At 38.2% G+C, this 22,001-nt stretch overlaps 1 protein-coding gene across 2 annotated transcripts; it reads left to right on the forward strand.

Moving 5' to 3' along the window:
* The first annotated feature begins 371 nt into the window (after positions 1-371).
* fam91a1 (family with sequence similarity 91 member A1) lies at positions 372-21,472 on the forward strand. 2 transcript variants are annotated; one of them, XM_027001803.2, is made up of 24 exons: positions 372-636; positions 1,091-1,175; positions 1,350-1,501; positions 8,469-8,526; positions 10,135-10,202; positions 10,433-10,546; positions 10,925-11,015; positions 11,367-11,429; positions 11,743-11,849; positions 12,010-12,048; positions 13,312-13,424; positions 13,566-13,675; positions 13,798-13,907; positions 14,120-14,206; positions 15,835-15,964; positions 16,272-16,420; positions 17,598-17,732; positions 17,831-17,944; positions 18,076-18,148; positions 18,246-18,389; positions 18,676-18,777; positions 18,935-19,058; positions 19,190-19,259; positions 19,382-21,472. In XM_027001803.2, the coding sequence occupies exons 1-24, from the start codon at positions 565-567 to the stop codon at positions 19,565-19,567; spliced, it is 2,496 nt and encodes an 831-aa protein (XP_026857604.2). In that variant the 5' UTR covers positions 372-564; the 3' UTR covers positions 19,568-21,472. The 2 variants fall into 2 exon arrangements, with proteins under 2 accessions (XP_026857604.2, XP_026857603.2); XM_027001802.2 differs by having other exon boundaries at positions 18,673-18,777; positions 19,382-21,471.
* Positions 21,473-22,001: the final 529 nt, after the last annotated feature.

Raw genomic sequence — 22,001 nt, forward strand, 5'->3', positions numbered from 1 at the left:
ATAGCATTTAGAGACGGGAGTGTGCAAGACTATCATCCTCAGGAATGCACTGTCCGTTACACCCAACGAGCAAGGCATTTGGACACCTAGGCCAGCAACGTCTCAGACACATAAGCACAAGAAATGTTTCAATTTAATTTATGTAAAATAATATAGTCCAAAGGCACGTCAAACATCATTACCCCCATTACAAAAGGAAGGGAAGGGATTTTTTTTTTTTTAGTAATCTAACAGGCCTTTGTTTTAAATAATTAAGCAGTTTCCTCAAACACAAGCGATGCGCGGAGCCGTAATATATCTTTCAGTACCTACAAAGTTAATCCCATTCATCACGTGCTGAGCGGAAGTGACGAACATTACCAGAAGCGTGACGAAGGGTTGCTTGAAAATACAACAAGGAAGTGGACATTTCTGAACATCGCTAAAATAACATTCAAACGAGAGACGGTTTGAATTTTCAGGTGACCCAGTTATTGTAAAAAGTATCGGGGGGTACAGTCGTCTTGGACTTACCCGAAAGCCCGTTGCTATCAATTTACATAACCGTGGCTCCCGAATCCAGCAATGAATACGGACGTGGAATTTCACATCAGACAAAATTATCCGTGGAACAAGCTACCAGCAAATGTCAAACAGGTACTGTCGCTACTTAACAAGCTAGATAATGTTTTGCAAAAAAACCCACGCTCATTTCGACAGATTTCCCGTCACCAGTCAGTTGTCATGTGTTTGATAATTGAGCTGTGTGTTTATTGGGCAGTCTGCATCGTCGTCCTCGTCGTCCTCGTCGTCCTTACCGTTTCGAAAGATTTTGTCATTCATCCGTAGCATCAGATTCCTTTTGCAGCAGTGCGGGTAGCTCACCTGCAATATGTCGATATCAGTGATACCAGTGAAACATAAAACATGCAAAAATAAGTTTATCTTTAGGTAGTGAATGTTTAATGTCATTATTACCGGCCACCGTGCCATCTAAATATCAGGTTATTAAATGTTTGTCATACATAATTATGCCTTTTAGAACTACTCCATGGGATATCGGGATGCGTAATTCGACTTTCGTTTTTGTCACTATTTCCCCAATTTCCAGAGTCTTGGAAACTCGCAGCGAGAGTACGACAAGCATGTATTGCTATACAGTATACGAAACCAGTTACGATACCGCAATAACCTAGGTAAGTCATTCACGCAGTGCCACAACATACTTGAGCATGATTTCCCACAGCAGCGATAAAGAAATGCATTTTAACATAAATTTTGTCGCAGTCAAGTCCTAAAAAACCTTCTTTTGAAGTTTTTCAAACATTAAAATAAATTAATGTTTTAAAACGGTCTGTTTCCCTTTACAGTAAGGCATGTGAAGAAAGAGGAGCGGAAATATTATGAGGAGCTGTTAAAATACAGCCGTGAGCACCTCATGTTGTACCCATACCATCTGTCTGACATCATGGTTAAAGGATTGCGAGTGACACCCTTCTCCTACTACATCAGCATAATGGAGGTGCAGTAAACTATTTTACTCCTCTGTAGATAAATGTGTTTTTGGTCATGTGTTTACATTTTGTGAGTTTCTTTCATTCTTAATTACTTTCTTGCTTTCTTTATTTCTACATTTCTTTCTTACTTATATTCTTTCCTACTTACTGTACCAAACGAGTTATTCTTGCTAGGTTTGTTACAGTATACTTGTGGATCTGCTTGTGTTTTGAAAACATCTCATAAATAATTATTGCAGTAATCTATTTGCACATAATGAGTCTTATACTCTCATACTCAGTAGCTGTTCTTAAGAAGAAATTTCTTCTTAAAATCCCACCTAAGCAGTTTTCACAAAGAATCTGACGTTTACTAATGATTTATTTGGGTTTTGTTCTTAAGAACATAATCTACACACACACACACTTGAGCCCACTTACACACATGACATATTTGTACAAAATAACTATTTGTTGCAGTTTCTGCAATTCTACTGTTGTGTAATATTATAGGATTTAAAATGCAATAATATTTAAAATAATTATTTTCATTATTTTAGAATGCATTACGGTCTTTTAAAATAAATAAACACAACTAACGCGTCAATTCATTTGAATTATGTTACTTGGGAACCATGCCATCCATAATCAGTGAAATAATATTTAAGAACAGTTGCATCTCTCTCTGTCCATTTTCCAATAATTTAGAAAAAAAGTCAGAATTGTGAGTAATATAGTCAGAATCAGGGGCTGATTCTCATCAGGGTGAGCCATTGGTGCTAAAATCCCCAAATTATTTTTCTATCTCAAGTTTACTAAAATAGCACAGTTTAGCCCTATGGACAGTTTTAAAAGGTATGCTACACTATCTAAGCATTAAGCAGAAGATGGATAACATGACATATGTGTTTTCTTATGAAAGCAAGATAAAGTGTAGGGTGTGGTGGAGATTTTACACATTTCAGGTTATTGAAGAACAAGCAAAGCATCTGATTTATAGATGGATAACTTGACTAAAAATAACTTTACTGCTGGTGAATTTGAATCATTACCATTATAATTCTGTCTGCTTGCAGCCTTAGTTAAACCTGATTCAATTAGGTAACATTACTAAGAAATATTTTCAGAAAAATTCAAAGCCATATGTTTTTGTTGTTGTTTTTTTAGCCAGTGTTGTGCTTAAATACCTCAGATACAGTTGTAACCCTTGACTAACTTTATGCTCAATTCTGGCTGTTCTAGAATTATATTGACCACATATTTTGTGGTCAGACTCAAGCCATTGAGGGCTCTATTTTAGCAACTCCCCTGGTCAATCGTCAGGATTAATGCTGGTAATGAGAAATAAAGTTGCAGTTAAGCAAACCTTTAAAAAAACATTTCCTTTTTATGTGGCTGAAATGAGCTTCCACAGATTTCTGGTGTGCACATAACCCTGCAGTCTCATGCCCTTTTATGGGGATTAGCGGGGCTTTTACTTATGATAATTAGTGCTTTCAATTTATGAGGACAATGGGATTGGTCGTAAGTATAAAGATGTGAACAATTCTGTGTTTTAAGAACATGTCATGAATATGATGTACACTATTTCTCAGGACCTTTCTCAAGAACAAACTAAGGAAAAACGTAGGAAGATATTGATGAATGAGGTCTGATAATACCCTTTTGGATACCAATCTTAATGCATATCCATATCATAACAGTGTAATGGCCTGCAGTGAAATACATTAGTAGTTGCTAATTTCTATTCATGGATTCATATGCTGAGCTAATGTTTAGTTAATCTGACAGTGAATAGTCTTGTCCTGTAATTGTAGCAGAATTCAAACACCCCCCACACACATGACTGTCTCTAGTCATGAGCAACGCTGTAAACTGAGATCTGTCACAGCATATGGGTGCCTTGGACTGACCATTAAGTTGTCAGTCTGTGTCCTCTTGGTTTATTATTTTATTTCCTGTTATGATGGAGAAACAAATACACTAGTCACTAGTCAACGTAAAGGATTTGTTTGCGGTTATCTGCTTGGCTTGCTTGTTATAACTCATGCACCTTAACAATAATTCTATACGTAGGAGCGCAGGAGAACAGTGACAGAACACTGAGGTGTGCATATTAGCTAGTCTTTGTGAGTATAACTGGGCTACCAACCATAGTAGAGTTGGAACTCAAGACTTGTGATGGCATGCACGACCTATTCTCAGTGGAAGAAATGCAAATTCGTAGGTGCAAATTTAGGTCCTAGACCCAGGATCAGTGATGGCTGTTTACCGCCTAATGGTTTGTTGTCCTCTAGGGGAATCCTCATGCGTCACTGTGGCTCTGAGCCAATAAGAGGTTGAGGGGAAGAGTTTTGAGGAGAAAAGTCTAATCTGCTAATCTGAAACATGTTTATCAGTTAAAAAGAAATATGATGAAACATAAAAAATTGGAAGTGTCATATATTTCAAGTATACTTCAACTCATTGCTTTGAGGTCTAACATATCAGTACATCATACAATAAAATGACTTTTACTGTGATATCAGTGAAGTGCAAACTGTAATATGACATGCAAAAAGGAAACCAAACCCAAATCAAAGTAAACTTAAAAAACAGTGATTTTATATGTGGTAAGGAGAACTGCTCTTTCACTGACACTCCTATCTTAATTAACAACTGATTATTCAGTTTAAATGGGAAATGATTGTCCAATCACGTCTATCAATCTCCATCTGGATATAGGAACTTTAAACAGTTCCAAAAAACTGAAAGTTGCATGTTCTGTTTAATGCATCCACCTCCAAAACTGCATGCAGAAAGAGTTTTCTGTGTTATTTTACTTCATTGTGCTTATAGACCTCAGGCATACATGTTTATCTTGCCTCCTAAATGCTACTATTGACATAATATTCAGACATGCTATACTCAGTGACTACATGTAACACACTGGACTTTCTCTCTTAGATGGTTAAGAAAGGGATAGGATTATTTACACTTTTAGATGCACATGGTGGTATTAGAGCTTGCATCATGAATTAGACCTGATTGCATCGATGGCTGTGTACTCAACACATGTGCCGGTCAACTGCCAGAAGTGCTCACAGACATCACAAACCCTGAGACAGTTTGTGAGCCTACATGCTTTACGAAGACCACCATAGTCCCAGTCGCTAAGAGGCCTGCCATCCCATGCCTGAATGACTGCTGCTCTGTGGTACTGACCTCTATAATCGTGAAGTGCTTCAAGTAGCTAGTCAAAACCCACATCTCTTCCTCTCTTACAACAATCATGGACCATCTCCCATTTGCATGCTGCACAAACATATCAAGGACGATGCCATAGCTCTAGTGATGCACAGTGCTTTTACACCAGGATAAGAAAAACACCTATGTGAGAATGTTGTTCATTGACTACAGCTCTGCTTTCACCACCACCATCCCAGCCAGACTAACAACAAATCTATAGGACTTGAACACTCATCTGGTCAACTGGATTACAGACTCCTGTACTCCCTGTACACACATGACTGTGTCGTCATGCGTGACTCAAATATAATTTTCGCTTTTGCTGATGACACGACCATCCTGGGCATCACCACAGACAGTGACGAAACAGGGATGAGCTTGTAGTACTAGCAGAGTGTCTCAACATCAGCAAAAGTAGATTGTCATGGATTACAGGAGGCAGCAGGGGATGGTCATGCCTCCTAATACATCAGCAAGGCACCTGTGGTAAGATTCAGCAGTATGAAGTTCCTCTCTGATGACATGGCTTGGTCCCTTCACACAAGGGCAGTGGTGAAATCTGCTCATCAATGATTACACTTACTGTAGAGGCAAACATCTTCACATGCACAGTAGAGAGCATTTTGGCCACCAGATGCATTATCTGGTTTGGAAACTGCTCACTCCATGGTTGTAAGGCCCCCCACAGTGTTGTGAGAACTAGAGATGGCATGATACCAATTTTTCTGTAGTCCTTCGATACATTATCTTGTACTTGAATGTGACTGGATATTGATACTGAGCCAATATTTTCTCATTTAAAACCACTGGAGCTGTGGGAAATTTTTGTGTGGGGTGTGTTAGAAACTGGTCACTTTGAACCAGATCTATTATATAAGCAATTTTTTCAGATATCATGAATGGATATGACAGACAAATATAAATGAAATTGTAAAAAACAAAAACTTTGTTTCCAAGACTAAAGCGTTTACTTTTTTCCTTCCATTGCCACAGTGGGTGTCTCTCTTAGTGAGACACTATTTATCTTGTTCATCATGTTCTTAGCTGTACTGTGCTTACCTCTAACACACACTCACAGACACACATACACATGTATATTTCTCTCTCTCTCTCTCTCTCTCTCTCTCTGTGTGTGTCTGTCAGCTCAGTATGGCTGCCTTACTGACTCTTGAAATTGACTCTGTAGTTCATATGCACTTTTTTTTTATTACTGAATGCAACTTTAATTACACATCAACTTAATATTGACATTATAATTGTTGTCCTTGTGAATTTCAGTGGTAAATCACTTTTATACCTGTCACACACCAAACACTAGGCATTACGTCTGCAGAGAGAGAAAGGTACTATGACTGACTATCTTTTCATTTAAACTCTGCTTAAAACCAACAGAAATTTAATCTGATGATGATTTTAAGATGGTTATTCTTTCTAGCCAAAAAATAAATAAATCTATGGATTGAGTTGGCTGAAGTTAACTTATCCTCTAGCTTCTTATTCAAAGTTTCTATTCCACACTAAAGCCATAGAATAATTAACTTAATGAATGTAGGGAAGGAGAGTACTTTTCTTGTTTCATTAATCTTTCTCCTCTCTGGCTTGGTTTGTAAGCTTTCTCCTTTCTCCAACCCTGAACGTTTCTTTATTTCATGGCCAAACTATAAACGTCATCAGTTGTTTGGTTTTTTTTGTAAATAATAATCAAATTTTTTTTACATTTATAAGCAAATCACTGTTGGTCATGGTGTTAACTTTATTTTGTCTTGTTTTAAATACTCTCACTAGAAGGCAGATAGCCCAGTGTGGAAAAGCTTATCAGAATGATAGAATTGGAAATCATACATTTGCGAGTGCATGGATATTTGCATTTGAGCATAATACTTTTGATTATTAATGTGAAGAAAACACTTCAGGTAAACTATACAGCACTGTATAAACTGTGCTCAAAGTAGCCCAGCTGTTATCACGTGGTGTGCTGCTGAAAAGCACCACTGTGCTTTTTTCAGGGTGGATTTGTGACTTTATTGGGTCAGTTTCTTAAATTTCTCCACCAATATCTGATCCAGCATTTTATGCTGATATCGACCCGATTCTTATATGTAGTATCGGATTGGTGCCAACTGTAGTGAAAACAGCTGAACTTATCATTGGCAACAATATTCCAGACTTACAGGCCATCTTCCATACACGTAGTCTAAGGAAGGCCCTCAAAATCACCACAGACTGCAGTCACACAGTACATGGACTGTTCAACATACTGCCTCAGGCAAGTGATATTGCAGAATTTAATCCATAACCAACAGGTCTAAGAATAACAGGATCTGTAATCCAGTCACCACTCATCCTCCCACTCTTCCACTCTCCATTCACATTGATAACTTAACACTCATTAACAATCTCTCCTTTGATCTCTGTCACTTTAGGCATATTGCAGTATTTTAAATAGTAGTACTGTCATGGTACTGTTGCTAAAGACTCAGTTTTGTCTTTGTGCATTATATGCATTTATTACATACTCCATATACTTAATATATGTAATATGCCATATTGTGTAAAATTACAACCACTCATACTGCTGCTTCATCTGCTTATTACACTCTGTCTACAGTCTTTATACACTGCAAGACTGCACGCAGCTACTATTTATACCGTTCTAGCTCACTAATCTTTTATTTAAGAGATATATATATATATATATATATATATATATATATAATGTGTGTGTGTGTGTGTGTGTATATATATATATATATATATATATATATATATATATATATATATATATATATATATATATATATAATGTGTGTGTGTGTGTATATATATATATATATATATATATATATAATGTGTGTGTGTGTGTGTGTATATATATATATATATATATATATATATATATATATATATATATAATGTGTGTGTGTATATATATATATATATATATATATATATATATATATATATATATATAATGTGTGTGTGTGTGTATATATATATATATAATGTGTGTGTGTGTGTATATATATATATATATATATATATATATAATGTGTATATATATAATGTGTATGTATGAATGTATGTATGTATATGTATATGTGTGTGTAATATAAATACACGAAGAAGATTCTAAGTGAGTAACTGCAGTGTACTGTAGTAAGAGATGTAGAGATATTCAAAATTGTAGTAACGGACCCAGTTTCCAGAGAAACAGAATATTTTGGACAGAGGTCCTTCATCAGCTGTGCATGTAAAGTTTTCTACACTTCTTGTACATATATAAAACTGCATTGTACATACTCTTATGAATATTTGTACTTTGCAGTGCACAGCTCTAGATAACCTGTGTCTCACACAAGCATTTCAATGTACAGCTGTCTTTGACTTTCTGTATACATGACAAATAAACTTGAAACTGTATTTGTGTTTGAGCCTCAAGCCACATTCATGCTGAATTTAGTACAATACCACTTTAATCCATAACACTAAATTCATCATAAGTTTATTTTGCACATTTTGTACATAATAACCAAAGGAGTGTTTTCATTTTAAAGATGAGGTACTGCCTCAGTGGTGGAAGAAAATATGAAGTAACATTGCATGGTCAGTGGAGGGAGATGCCTTACATAGTTGGTTCCTGGGAATTTGTCTTAACAGTTACTTTTCTATTCATTCTCTTCACCCGAGACATGACTGGATCGTTGATGTTGGCGCTTTTGTTCTAAGTGGAAGTTTGAATGCACTCTCTTTACTCTCTATTCCCAGGACATCATGAACAGTGAGAAGAGTTATGATTCCCTGCCCAACTTCACTGCTGCTGACTGTAAGTTCTCTCCACTTTTGCCAGAGCCACTTGTCTCTGTAAAGCTGAAGGTTATTAACCTTTATTAATTCACAGCCATTCAGACTTAGCCACAAGGGATTTTGATCTTTTAGCACCTCTGGACAGAAAAAACTCACAAGCAAAATAAATGCATACATATGTGCTTATTATAATTCATTAGTATGACTGGCATTTGTTGATGTTGTTAATGTATAGATGTAGAATGCATTGGACAAATATTCTCTAAGATCAATAAACAAATCAGTATGGTGCCTCCAGGATAGTGTTTTGTCTGCTTGGGTATAAAAATAATATTTCCAGTCATTGAAACATTGAGAGAGTGCATCTGAGTGAGTGAAAGATGGAATGACTGAGTGAGACAGCGATTGATTGAGACAATGATTAAGGGAATGAGCACAACCATCTTACAATATGAATAAAATATTTATTTTTGAAGGCTTGACAATGATTTGTAATTAAAGGTATGAGCAGGATGGTGAAATTCTGTAATGTGTTTTCTTTAATTTGTTCTGGGTATAGGTTGTTACTTTCTGTTGAGTCTGATGGAGATTTTTAAATATTGCATTCATTTGAAACTGTCGGATTCATAGCAAAATATTGAGGTGTAATAAGTTCTGGGGTTTGCTGATTTGCAGATCAAAATACAGCATATTGGCTCAATAATGATATATCCACATACATCCATGCACTCTACAGAATCTGTTTAACCTATTTAGAAATCTTTTTGTTTGTGAAAAATGTCTTTATTTGAAAATGCCCTCTTTGCATTGTTAAATATATTATAGCCATTTATACATTGTGCTGTGGAACAGTGGCATCTATAAGGTGGTATCCTTGATGAGAAATAATTCTTATAAACCTACTGGTCTAAAGTTGCTCAGATTGAGTATTCTAGGTTCACTGTATCTCTGTGCCTGAGTGGTTTAAATGTGGGATGATGGTAAGGGTGGTTGGATTGGGGTGCTTGGTCTTTGTAAAAGGCTCATCGCAGTCCTCTTGGTCTAATCCCTCAGTCTCAAACAAAAAGACCCTTTCCACTCTGCACGGCTCACCCCACAGCAGAGGTGTATAAGCTTAAGTTCAAAAAAGTAAAAGTACTGAGATGATTTTGAATCACCAAATTGATCTCACTAATGAATTCTGTCTACTGACATTGCTAATTAGCAAAACCAGGCAAATACATCAAAGTACTAAAGATGACTTTCTGAACCTGAAATATAAACCTCTTCCCCATAGCCTCTGGCAGAGCCTAGCATGTCAGGCCTGTTTCTCCTCAATGATCACAGTCCCCTGAGCGATTGAGCGATTAAGGGAGCGAGAGAACGAGTAAAGGAGTATCAGGTGGAAGTGTGAGCATGAGGATAGGGCTTCTGAGCTTTTTCTGGTGCTATAGATACTGCCCATTTTGGGAGAGTCTGCGCTGGAATTGTATTTGCGCATAATTTGTTAATGGTGGATGTCGGTGGTATGATCTTTCTGAATATTCTCTCTTTAGTCTAATATCAATATCAAATAGAATACTGTAAATTAGCTTTCACTGGTTCAATGTCTAAGGTGTGTTTATGGGAGTAACTGTCTACCCTTCAGGTCTGAGGCTTCTGGGCATTGGGAGGAACCAGTACATTGATCTGATGAACCAGTGCAGGTCGTCCAAAGTAAGAAAAAAAAAAAAAAAAACTCTGTCACAGTTCTTTCATGTTATTGCAGCTATATTAGTTGACTCTGGAACTGTTTAAGGGTTTTGAACACAACAAATGTCAGATGGTTCTCAAATCTGGCTGTTTTCAAGAGACCCAGTGTAGATAGTGAAGCAGTGCTCAGTCATGTCCTGTACATGTAATGACATTTTTACACTGTTGCCTAAGGAGCATCTGTCTCCGACCAGAAATTTTTTCGCAGAAAATCAGCAAGAGACCTTCTGCCAACGAAGCCAGTGGAGATCACTGTAGAGCCCTGGTGGGTAGCACAGACTGGGTACATCACAGAGGATGACATCAGGGTGAGGGATTGAAAATAACAAACTCCAGTGCTCTGGATTACATGATGCATTTTTGGAAATTGAATAATTAATTGAATAATTGACAATGCTCGGTAGCACAATTAATATATGCTATTTTCAGGGTGCATAGCATTGTTTTTGAGATAAGAACGCTCTTACTAAAATGTTTCATCATTTCTAACATGTCATGTCATGCAATGTTTTTCTTTTTTTTTTTTTACCACCAAAACACTGCTTGATTGAAACTAGCCAAATTAAAACTTGTAAAAGTCTAAAACTCTCAGCGATCTGTTGTTCAGAACTACTTATGTGAGAGTTTGCATTTGGGTCAGTGTGTTGTACTGTCGGTCTGAGTGACATTGTGCTGGTTTATTATAGATCTGCTCCCCAGCAGAGAAGAAGGCTATTGATAAAATGATAGACTCTGGACCCCAGCTGGCTGGATCGATGGAGTTCAACGTGGTCCTCAGTGAGTGCCATATCCTTATAGGAAGTGAAAGGCATAATGAGACACCTCAGTGCAGTGTGCAGGTGTCATTTGAGTCAGTGTGCATGCTGAATATTGATGAATACTTTTAGAAGAGGGTAATTTGGACGGCTGCAGTTATCCGGGTTAAAGGCTTGTGTTCGGATGTTTGCTATTCCCACTCTGTTCCAATTCGTACTCTGAGTAAACAGAAGAACTGTTCCTAGTGAAACATTAACATTGCTAATGCTAAAACAAAAGCAATGCTTAATTTGGTAGTAAGGGCCTATAACATTCTAATGAATTGAAGGACAGTGATAACCATTTTTACTCCATTTTTTTTTTCTTTCAAAGGTCTGTATAACAGAGGCTATATATACCTTGATGTGCCCATATCTGATGACAGCTGTATATCAGGTTTGTGGTTATCAGCTGAAACAATGCAGCATTATTTTTAGACCTCTCAACTAATGTGTGGTATTAGAGCCATTGACTGTTTACATGGTGTAACCCTTTTAAAAGCTTTTAGCTTATCATGGCCAGCCAACATTTCTCAGATTTGCAGTTTGTGTGTGTATTAGTGGCTAGAAGCATCAATGGCTCCCAGGGGAAAATGGAATAATTACACATCCATTTGGAGAAATGGCAGAGAAAACATTTGAGCTACAGTGGCATGGGGTTGCCAAGCAGATACGCCACATCTTTCCTTTTGGCTCCTATATGTTCACAGTACCACCTCTGGAAGGATTTGTCATGAACAGGGTCCAGGGCGATTATTTTGAGACACTCCTGTACAAAATTTTTGTGTCTATTGATGAACAGACTAATGTGTCCGAGGTATGTCAGCATTTGCTCCATACTTTCTAAATGTACCTTTTGGTTGTTATTAGAATATTTTTCTCTCTTTCTCTCTCCCTCTCTATCTTTTATTTCCTGTAACATAATAATAATAATAATAATAATAATCTTTTTTTAACCCTTTGCTTTGTGTTCTTAGTTGGCTAATGTACTGGAGATAGACTTGGGCCTGGTAAAGGTATGTATTTTGATGTTCTTTCCATGGTATGTTGGATATAAAATGATGCCAATCTTACAGACTGACAAATGCAAATTCAACACACACAATAGTTATTGCTACTGACAAAATGATTAGGCACTTTTTAAAGGCCACTGCACTTTTAATAGTTTCAGATTAAGCCGGTCTTTGAGCCTGAGGTGTGGGTATGTGGGCAGCTTCACTATGTTCACTCCAAATACGGAAAGACATACATTTTCTTTGTAGCTTTTAAGTACCATTTCATCAGCAGGCACAGTGGAAAATAAGTTTGTTTTGGTACATTATGTTCACGTAATTCATTTGATTTAAAATGCCAAATTGAAAGTGGCTTGAAGGACCTCATCTTTACCAATGAATTTATTTTTTACTTGAGGCTGTCATTATTCATATTCATTATTTTGTTATTTTTCTAAGACAAATTGAATAAAATGTGCATTGGCTCAGTCCCCTAATTCTGTTACTTGGAATCCATTTATTCAGTTTAGTTAATGACACTGGATGTGACTGACTAAATATATAAAAACTAACTAAATAAATGTGTGTGTATGTTGGTATTGGGGTGTGGGTGTGGGACAAAAACACCATAGTCCTCAGCTGCAGAGTACACAAAGTACATGTACACAGTATTGTGGTGGCCTCCATACTTGAGATATATGCAAATTGTATATAAATTGAACCACAGACTGACAGATCATATCCATGTCCCCCATGGCATGGTCACAGACTGGGAAAATGGTCTCCCACTGAACTGGGGCCTGAATCCGATCCAGTCTGACTTACTTTCTTCAATACCATTCTCTCTGTTGGAAAGAAACAGTTTTATCTCCATGTATGAATATTCTCCAATTTTAGTTTTCATTCCTCTTCTTGGTGAATCAGTTCAGGTCTGTGGGCTTCTGATTGCCACCATGTACAGGACAATGGTTTGAGAGAAGTTCTAAAATTCCTTTTTGCCAGGATATGCTTAGCAATGACTTTGGCTGTGTATATCTATTAGGGAAAAAATAATGTGACGTCATGGTGAAATGTCACAATAATTGCCTGTGTTGCTATCGACATGATTCCTGCCAGTTTCCTAGGGAAACTTTCTAAAAACTCAGCAGTTATCTTCTCTTTTCGAATAATAATCAGTTGATGGTGAAATCTGTTTTGCCTGAGATTTTTGTTTATTTTTTTCCTAGATTTTTGTTTTATTGGGAATAGTCATTCTGAGTGTGTGAACTGTGTATGTCCTGAATGCAGAATGCAGTGTCAATGTACTGCCGCCTGGGTTTCGCTATAAAGAAAGGTCAGGTAATCAGCCCTGACCAGCTGCACCCCTCATGGAAAAGTGCCCCCTCCATCAACAGGCTAAAGTATGTGAGCTGTAAACAAATTATTTTGTTGATAACTGTAATTGCTCTGCAAGATTTCTTTCAGTAAATCATATTTCAGAGCTAAAGCTAAAAGCATCTTCAGGTCTAGTGGTTCATTAGGTAGTGTGTTCATGCTTTCAGGAGCTCTATGGACCCTCAGAAGATGCTGCTGTCCTGGGAGGGGGGCAGTCCAGTAATGGAGGCAGGCTCCTCTGCTACTGACACAGACACCACTAGTCTAGAAGACCAAGGTGAGGGGGCTCTCCCAAGGTCCAAGAAAGTTATGTCCTTAGTTCAAGCACAATCACAGCAGAAAAATAAATTCTGAACATTTATGTTATAAATTTTGTTATTTTTTTCTGCTCTACTGTAGACACAGCCAGTGTGAGCAGTCTAAGCATTCCTGCAGCTCCAACCAAGAGAATCGCCTTTCTGTTTGATTCCACCCTCACTGCCTTCCTTATGATGGGGAACCTTTCCCCTGTGAGTGACCAGTACCTGCATAATGCTTTTGTAACACAGTTGTCTGTTTTAAAAACCTGCTTCAATATTAAATTATTTCCTGATGTTATTATATTGCTCCTGCATACTGAAATTTTGTCTTTTTAACTTTGGCTTGTATAAGAACATGTGCTCGGTTTAATGTCGTGACCCCGATTACTAAAAATGAGCAAACTATTTTGTGTGTGTTTCAGAACTTAAAGAGCCATGCAGTGACCATGTTTGAAGTGGGCAAGCTGTCTGATGAGACTCTGGACAGTTTTCTGATGGAACTGGAGAAGGTAAAGCCTTCATTATAGGGTGCCAAGGGAAGTGAGCCTTTCACAGGAGACAACCAGTCTCATTCTGTGTGCTCTCACACAGTGAGCGGGGCTACGGCCAGGCAAGCCCACTGATGGATTATGCAAGATACACACATACATACTCACCTCATTCTGCCCTTTCCGCTGTTTCATTACATACACAAACATACCAACTCAGCATGTATCTTTTTAAAGCTTATTTCTTTTAGGTTCACAGATGCACACACATTGTGTGTGATGGTAAGTTCTATTCATAAAGCCAGTTCAAACAAAGGTTGTTGTCTGAAGTGCTTAACAAAGTCAACAGTTTAGTTGACAAGAAATTTCATACATGACAACAGCATAAAATACACAGACCTATTGGCATCTCTCAAACATATTGCCCACTCTTCATACACCATTAACTGAGGGAGCACATCTAATGTTCAGTGTGTTCCACAGTTTAGGTATAGTGACTTCAAAGGTTCAGTCACCTCTGAGCTTCAGCCGACACCAGGGAAGTCTGAAATAACTGATCTCAAGACCTCAGAGACCTATGGCTGAGTAAGCATGGAACAACTCACCCAAATGGGAATAGGATTTCCCCCCCCAAAACTTTCAAAATCAATAAAACAACCTTGAATTGGTTCCTATTATAGACAGTAGAGACAGCCTATACTGGGGTGATGTGATCCCTTTTCTTGCCACCAGTGAGCAGTCTAGAGGCTGCATTCTGTACCAACAACAAATTGGCTATGGAAAACATGCAACAACAAATTAAAAATGTTGAAAAGGAAGAAGGGTCTTGATTTTAGAAATTTCTCTCAGTTGATAAGAGTTTTGACAACAAGTTTTCCTGAGGACAGGATTAAAAAAATTGCAGATTTTTAACCTGACATTTAACGTACTGTGACCATACTTCAGGCATTTTGACAAATAGTATGTGAACTTGGAGGTGCCAAATAATTTCATCTTATTTTTGATTAAATTAACCAAATTATTCTTCATCCAATATTTGATATCCTTGTGGTACTCACTGAGCTGGATCAGTCAGCACAGACCACAGTAGGAGGGCTAAATGTCATCAGTGTAGCAGTGGAAAAGGTTGCTGTACTTCTGATTAGTATTACCCAGTGAAAGCATATATAGTGAGAACAGCATGGGCCCTCAAATGTTTATACTTACTAAGGCCAATATACCCTTGAAGAATCCCACAGCTAATTATGGAAATGGAGGAAAAGAAGTTGCCGACAATGTGCTAAAGGCATTCATTTAGGATTTTATGATCTTCAGTGTCAAAAGCTGCATAGAGGATTAAGATAGCATTGTTTGTAACCTTTAACAAGGTAGTGCCTTTGGTATGTGTGCTAAACCACAAATTCGAAAGAAAAAATAGATATAAGCAAAGTTAAGAAAAGGCCACTTTCTCTGATACTTTGAAATTTGGAAATGTGCCAAAAGTTACTAAGATTCCCTGGGGATAATGTTTTTTGAGGGGATACTGAACTACCGTGTGTTTGAAACACACAGGAATGATTCCAGAGGTTGAAGAGATGTTACATCTCTAGAGGATGTCTAAAGTTCTCTAAAGCAATTTTAGGCTGATCATACAGTGTTGCTGTATGCAGGTGGAGAGTACAGCAGAAGGAGAAGCACAGAGGTATTTTGATCATGCACTGACCCTCAGGAATACAATATTATTTCTGCGCTACAACAAAGAGCTCACCCCTGACCAGGCTCCTGACATACCAAATATAGGTAATCCACCAATAGATTTTTTTTCTTATTTCTGCCATATTGACTGAATTATTGTGATTTTGATATTGTGATATGTGTTTTTGTTAATAGTAATTGTTAAATTAAAGTTGATGTTATCAATATGATTCCTTGTACTGATACTTAAACTATAAACTGTCAAGCTTTCTGAGACTAATTCCAGTGTTTCTGCATTAACAAAATGTTGTAAAGATTACTGTGCATTTGATTGGATGTTCTCAAGTATGGAAAAATGTTTTTCGCATACAAACTGGCTGGCTAGAACAAGTGTGTATGTGTTTCTCTCCAGGCCTGCCCTTGGACCTGCTCCGCTGTGAGAGTCTGCTGGGATTAGATCCTGCCACCTGCAGCCGTGTGCTCAACAAGAACTACAAACTGCTGGTTTCCATGGCACCACTAAGCAATGAGATCCGACCAATCAGCAGCTGTACACCTCAGGTAGCCCCTGCCTCCACTGAAGGCTGTATTAAGAGCCACAGGCAAGAAGATAATCACCCACTGGAATTCCTATTATTTTGTCTGCGTTTGTGTGCTTGTATTGTGTTTGTGTTTGTGTATGTGTCTACATGCTGTTTCGCTGGCATAATTATCGGATCAAGAATGTAGTTCAGGCTGAGAAACTGTTGCATAAATTTGCAGACAAATTTGCTGAGTCTAAGAGATTGTTAGAGCATTTATTTACAGTAGCCTGACAGTATTTTTTATCTAAGTCCACATTCCATGCATCTTTCATTGCATCTGTCATTGATGGAACTTGGACTTCCAAGATTGTACTATAAACCTTTGAAATCCCCCCTCTTGAAATCTCAGCCTAATTAATAATTTCATACATTATGGTGAGCTGGGATTTTGGAGAAGTTGGGGGAAACAATATCAAATAAAATGTCTGACTCATATCTGAAGTGATGTTTTGCTGGGAGATGATGTTTATTTTAGAGCTGAGTGGAGGCAAAGTAGTTCTTAACAGAGAACTGAGAGAGAGCATAGGCGGAGTGTATGCCAAAAGAAGTCACTTCCATCAAATGTGGAAAGTGAGAATGACATTTCTGTGAATTAAGTCGAGTTAAAACCATACACATCAGAAACCGCATTCATATTTTAAGCAAGTGCTTTCCTAGATTGTTGTTGCCTATCCTGCTCCAAGGTAGAGGGAGTGAATAACACAGGAGGGCTGCTAAAGTTACTGGATAGCAAGAGGTGGCTGCAATTTTAACCTACTATGCAGATGAGTCAGCTGGATCTACCCAATATAAGAGGACTCTGAGTAGCACTGAATATTAATATGCTTGAAGATTTGGTAATGCTTAGCCACCTGCTATTTTGGGTTTCTGTAAGTGCTTCTTGTTGATATGGGCTGCCTTACGATTCTACATTAAATATAAGTCTAATTTTGAGAAAAAGGATTTGGGAATGAAACAAAGTAGGCATTGAAATAAATAGAAAAACTTGGGTAAAATATTATTCACCACATTAACCTTACCGATTAAGACAAAATGTTTTTTAACTTTGTCCTGAAGTTTTTAACATTAATGCATGTCATTCTTTTGTCATGTGTGATTTTGTTTTCAATTATGACTGTTGAAGAATAATAGTGAGGAAATGTGATTTCTTTCAGCACATTGGGCCAGCCATCCCTGAGGTCAGTTCGATTTGGTTTAAGCTGTACCTGTACCATGTGACTGGCCAGGGCCCTCCTTCTCTGCTGCTGTCCAAGGGCTCCAGGCTGCGCAAGCTGCCAGAAATCTTCCAGGTCAGTCTCATACAACTACATATAATATAAATTGCTCATGTTTCTTATCTCGGACTAGGGCTATTGGGAAATGGTTTCAAAGGATGTGGTTTTATTAGGCCTATGACAGGCTCCTGATTACTTCCTGGGGTCACGACCCTGGCGTGGTTCCCACATCAAATGTGCTGACTATGCTGAATGATGCCTTGACTCACTCTGCGGTGCTTATTCAGGTAAAGAAGTCTAATATCAATGCACAGACACCCCACCTCATGACATACAAGCACACCTATATAAATCTGTACACATATTCTGCACAGAGGCCTTTCTTGACACTGGACCCCATTTCTCTGTATGTCCACAGGGTCATGGCATGCATGGCCATGGGGACACAGTTCATATCCCCTTTCCTTTTGATGAGGAGGACCTCAAAGGAGGTACCTTGTCTAACATGCCCTCACATATGTCACACACTCAGATGTTACACAGAACATTCTAAACAGATGCCTCTCTATTGCCTGTGTCCTGCCCTAGAATTCTCCTACTCAAACATGTGTGTGCACAAGGCCCTGAAGATTCTCCAGTCCAAAGTGGACCTGGAGCACCAGTGTGGCTACATCACCATGCTGAAGTGCAACAACAGGCACCGGCGCAGGCCCAGTGATGCTGACACAGGGGGTGAGTGCCAGTGCTTGTCCTCAGCTGTCCACTCCGCCAAGCTGATGGGCTGATTAAGAAGAGACATTTAAGAGGATAGTTCGTCAGCAATTGAGAGCTAATCGACCAGAGTAAATTACATTAGAATAAAAAATAACTACCAAATGTTTGCTGGTCTCCCCCCCCCCCCCCCCTCCTTCCTAATTCACTTACTCTTTTAATTGCCCTGTCTATATCTGATTACATTATGCCTGGTCCTGATCTGTGCACTGATCTGTACTGAGTGCAGTGTGTGTTCTGTCAGGAGAATCAGACCTTGGTACAGGTTTTGATGGAAATGGAAGCAACGAGTCTTTTGAACTAGTGACCGAGGAGAACAACGATGGTAATAAGAAACAGGGAACAGAAGGTATGTCTGGCCGACACCCACAGAGAGGCTGGCTGACTAATGTAGACTCTTGGAACTCTTGGAACTGCTCAAAGGAAATCCAGTGTCCTTCTTTACACATGGCAGGACACATGTATCAAAATTTGCCTATTTGATTCATATACATGTCCCTTTATAGTGTCGTCCAGTGAAGATGAGTGGGTCCCTCTGGAGTTGTGCTTTGGAATGCCCCTGTTCAGCTCTGAACTTAACCGCAAAGTATGTGAGAGGATTGTCTTGCACAAGCTCTGCAGCAAAGACAGGTAACCCCCAAACGCCCCAAATACATAATAGATATTATAAAGCAGGGTGTTTTAATACACAGCATACTGAAGGGTGACCTAAGGAAGATTATGGTAATTAAACAAGAAATACTTTTTGCTTCTGCCTCTAGTCTTCAAGAGCTACTGCACTCGAGCCGAAAACTGTCCTTGCAAGTTCTGAGTTTTGTCCAGTCATTCCAGGTAAAGCTAAATAAGGTTTGCAGATTTATAGTGTTACAATGGATATCAGGTATTTACTCCCATTTTAAGGAATGTAATCTGTAATATACTTTTGTTTTTTTTGTTTTTTTTCTAACTCTTAGGATTGCAGCCAGCCAGCTGACCCAGACAGTGGGGTGTCAGGCCCCCTCAGTCAGCCCCCAGCGGAGTCCGGCGTCCCCCTGCCTGCCCTCAACCTACTTTTTATGGATGGCCAATTGAAGGAGTGGAGCGGCCGAGCCCCGCCCTCCCTCCACATCTCTACCATACAGAGAGACCAGCTCACATAAAACCACACCTTGTAAAAGTCTTCACCAATCCCTCTTCAGCTTCTCACCATATCCCACTCATCCTGATCGATTCCTGAGTCGCCAGTGTTGCTGTCTTGGCTCTGTTGTGCATTCAGCCCAGCATTTCAATGCCCTTGCTAAATCTGGATGTTTCTATCGACCGAGCCAAGAGTAACACTAGCACTGATTAATTGAGATGGATTTGATCAAACTCTTAATCTCTCCTATTATCAAGAATCAAATTTCACCTCATTCAAAGATTTTTTCAGTATAAATATACAAAATATTCTCACAAAAGTGTGACTTGTTTCATGTATATGGACCTTGCTTGGAACATGTAGGACCAAACGTGGTTGGATGAAGTCCTCCAGGTCTCTTGTATATGGCTATTTGTACTGTCATGTGGTGTGGCCCTATGCATGATAATCATTGCACAAAATCTCAGAGGAGTAATTTGACTGATTGAATAGGGTATGCAACCATGAAAATAGAGTTTTTCCTTTTGCACAAAATCTGTGGATGATTTTTTTTTGTGTGTGCTTTTGCAGTTCCTTTGGCTTAATTGTTATCATTTCAGTGTAGATTTTTTTTCCCATCTGCAAAATATTCCTTCACCATTGGGTAACCACAGAGCATAGGAGCAATATATGGTTCCACATTTTTTCTATACTATGTGGTAACACCAAAGATTATTATTTTTTTTTTTAACAGCAATTTCAGTATGTTTTTTTTTTTTTTTTTTTTTTTTTTTTAAACATTTTATTTTATTTTTATTTTGCAGCCTTATAAATGAGTTGCATGGTGCCCAGTAGACTGCAGTCAGCTCCATGCTTGTGCTGTGGGCCTCTTCATTGGCCGGTTTAAAGGATACCCATTTGGACTGACTACTGTTTTTTAGTCCAGAAAGTACCAAAGCCTAGGAGTGGGCTGACATAAACAGAGAAGACCATTCATCTCTTTAATATTTGCTGTATATCATTGAGAGTTTTAGAAGAGATAATGTAGCTTTGCTACAGTGTTGAAAGATTTAGAGCCCTGAAGTGGTGTCACCATTTTTTTCCTATTTCCATTTTTCCTTTCCTAGGAATGCCGGCTGTATTTCCCTCTTTGGATTCTGTAGTAATTGTTGACTATGGAGTTTATGATGATCTTGATGACAGTGGTACAGATAAATAAGAGATCTTGGTGCAGCATGACCATTGTGTGTGTGTGTAGTGTGCACCATTCTCACACCTTTGTCCAAATCTTCTCTCATTCCCTCCAGTTCAGCCCTTCTACTGATCTCCTAGTTCTTGCCTATACCTCTCTTCTAGATTAATGAGAGAAATCCAAATCCCAGTTCCTTACCAAGCCATCTCAGTGTTAGAGAAGAACTGTTAGTTTTATAAATTCACCCTGCATTTTAGGAACTCTTTGTTGTGGTGTGTTTGATGGGATTGTGAATAATGCTCTTGTAATCAAATGGGTCCAAAAGTGACATTCCTTCTTACCCTCTCCCAGCCACATAAAATATATAATGCACCAATATGTAAAAAATATATGATAAAATATGAATAAATAAATAAATATGTTACAACAACCTTCCCCTAAAGGGTATTTAGGGATGCGGTCCTTGCCTGAGGGAGTGTGGTGTGGAAACTGTTTTCCTGGGCTGGTTTCAGGATTGGCCATAGCCTGGTTTGTTCCCCATTGCCCCCGGTAACTGTAATTACTATGGCAACAGAAATGCAGAATGTCACCAGGGGGCAGCTAGGTTCCAAAATGGGTCATATCACTAGAGTATAACGCAAATGAATGCAGAAGCCTGAGCACAGGGAAGGCACTGAGAGCACTGCAGGATTGGACTTGATAATTATGACTGATGAGTGATGTTATTTATTTATTTATTTATTTGGTGTCAATGTTTTTCTCCCTTACTGCAATCTAGAATACATATTGCTTTACATATTCCTGATATTGCTATCTATTTAAATTACTTTCCATTTCACAGCAACTATCATGCTTTTTATAGAATTCATTTTTAAAACTGAATCTTTCAGCAGAGTACTCATTTAAAAAATATTCACCTCTTCTTGATTGATTGATTTATTTGTAAGAAAACAACATCTAATCTCACAGTTATTTTCCTTCTTACTAGTTACATATTTCTCCAGGGCCCCTGGTTGTCTTTCAAATTCAAACCAGCTGTTGGTGGCAGAATACTTGCTATAATCAGTCTTTCCAAAAATATATAATATGCTGATGGCAGACAGACCTGCAGAGATATAAACAAAACACTAACACTAAGACTAACAATACTCCTGTGAACCAATCTAAGGATGCTGACATGGATAAAGGCTTAAGAACACAAACTATGTATATACTGTGTGTGTGTGTGTGTGTGTGTGTATGTATGTATATATATATATATATATATATATATAAAACAACATTT

Source organism: Electrophorus electricus, chromosome 8, assembly GCF_013358815.1.
Source record: "Electrophorus electricus isolate fEleEle1 chromosome 8, fEleEle1.pri, whole genome shotgun sequence".
In the NCBI taxonomy this organism is placed as follows: Eukaryota; Metazoa; Chordata; class Actinopteri; order Gymnotiformes; family Gymnotidae; genus Electrophorus; species Electrophorus electricus.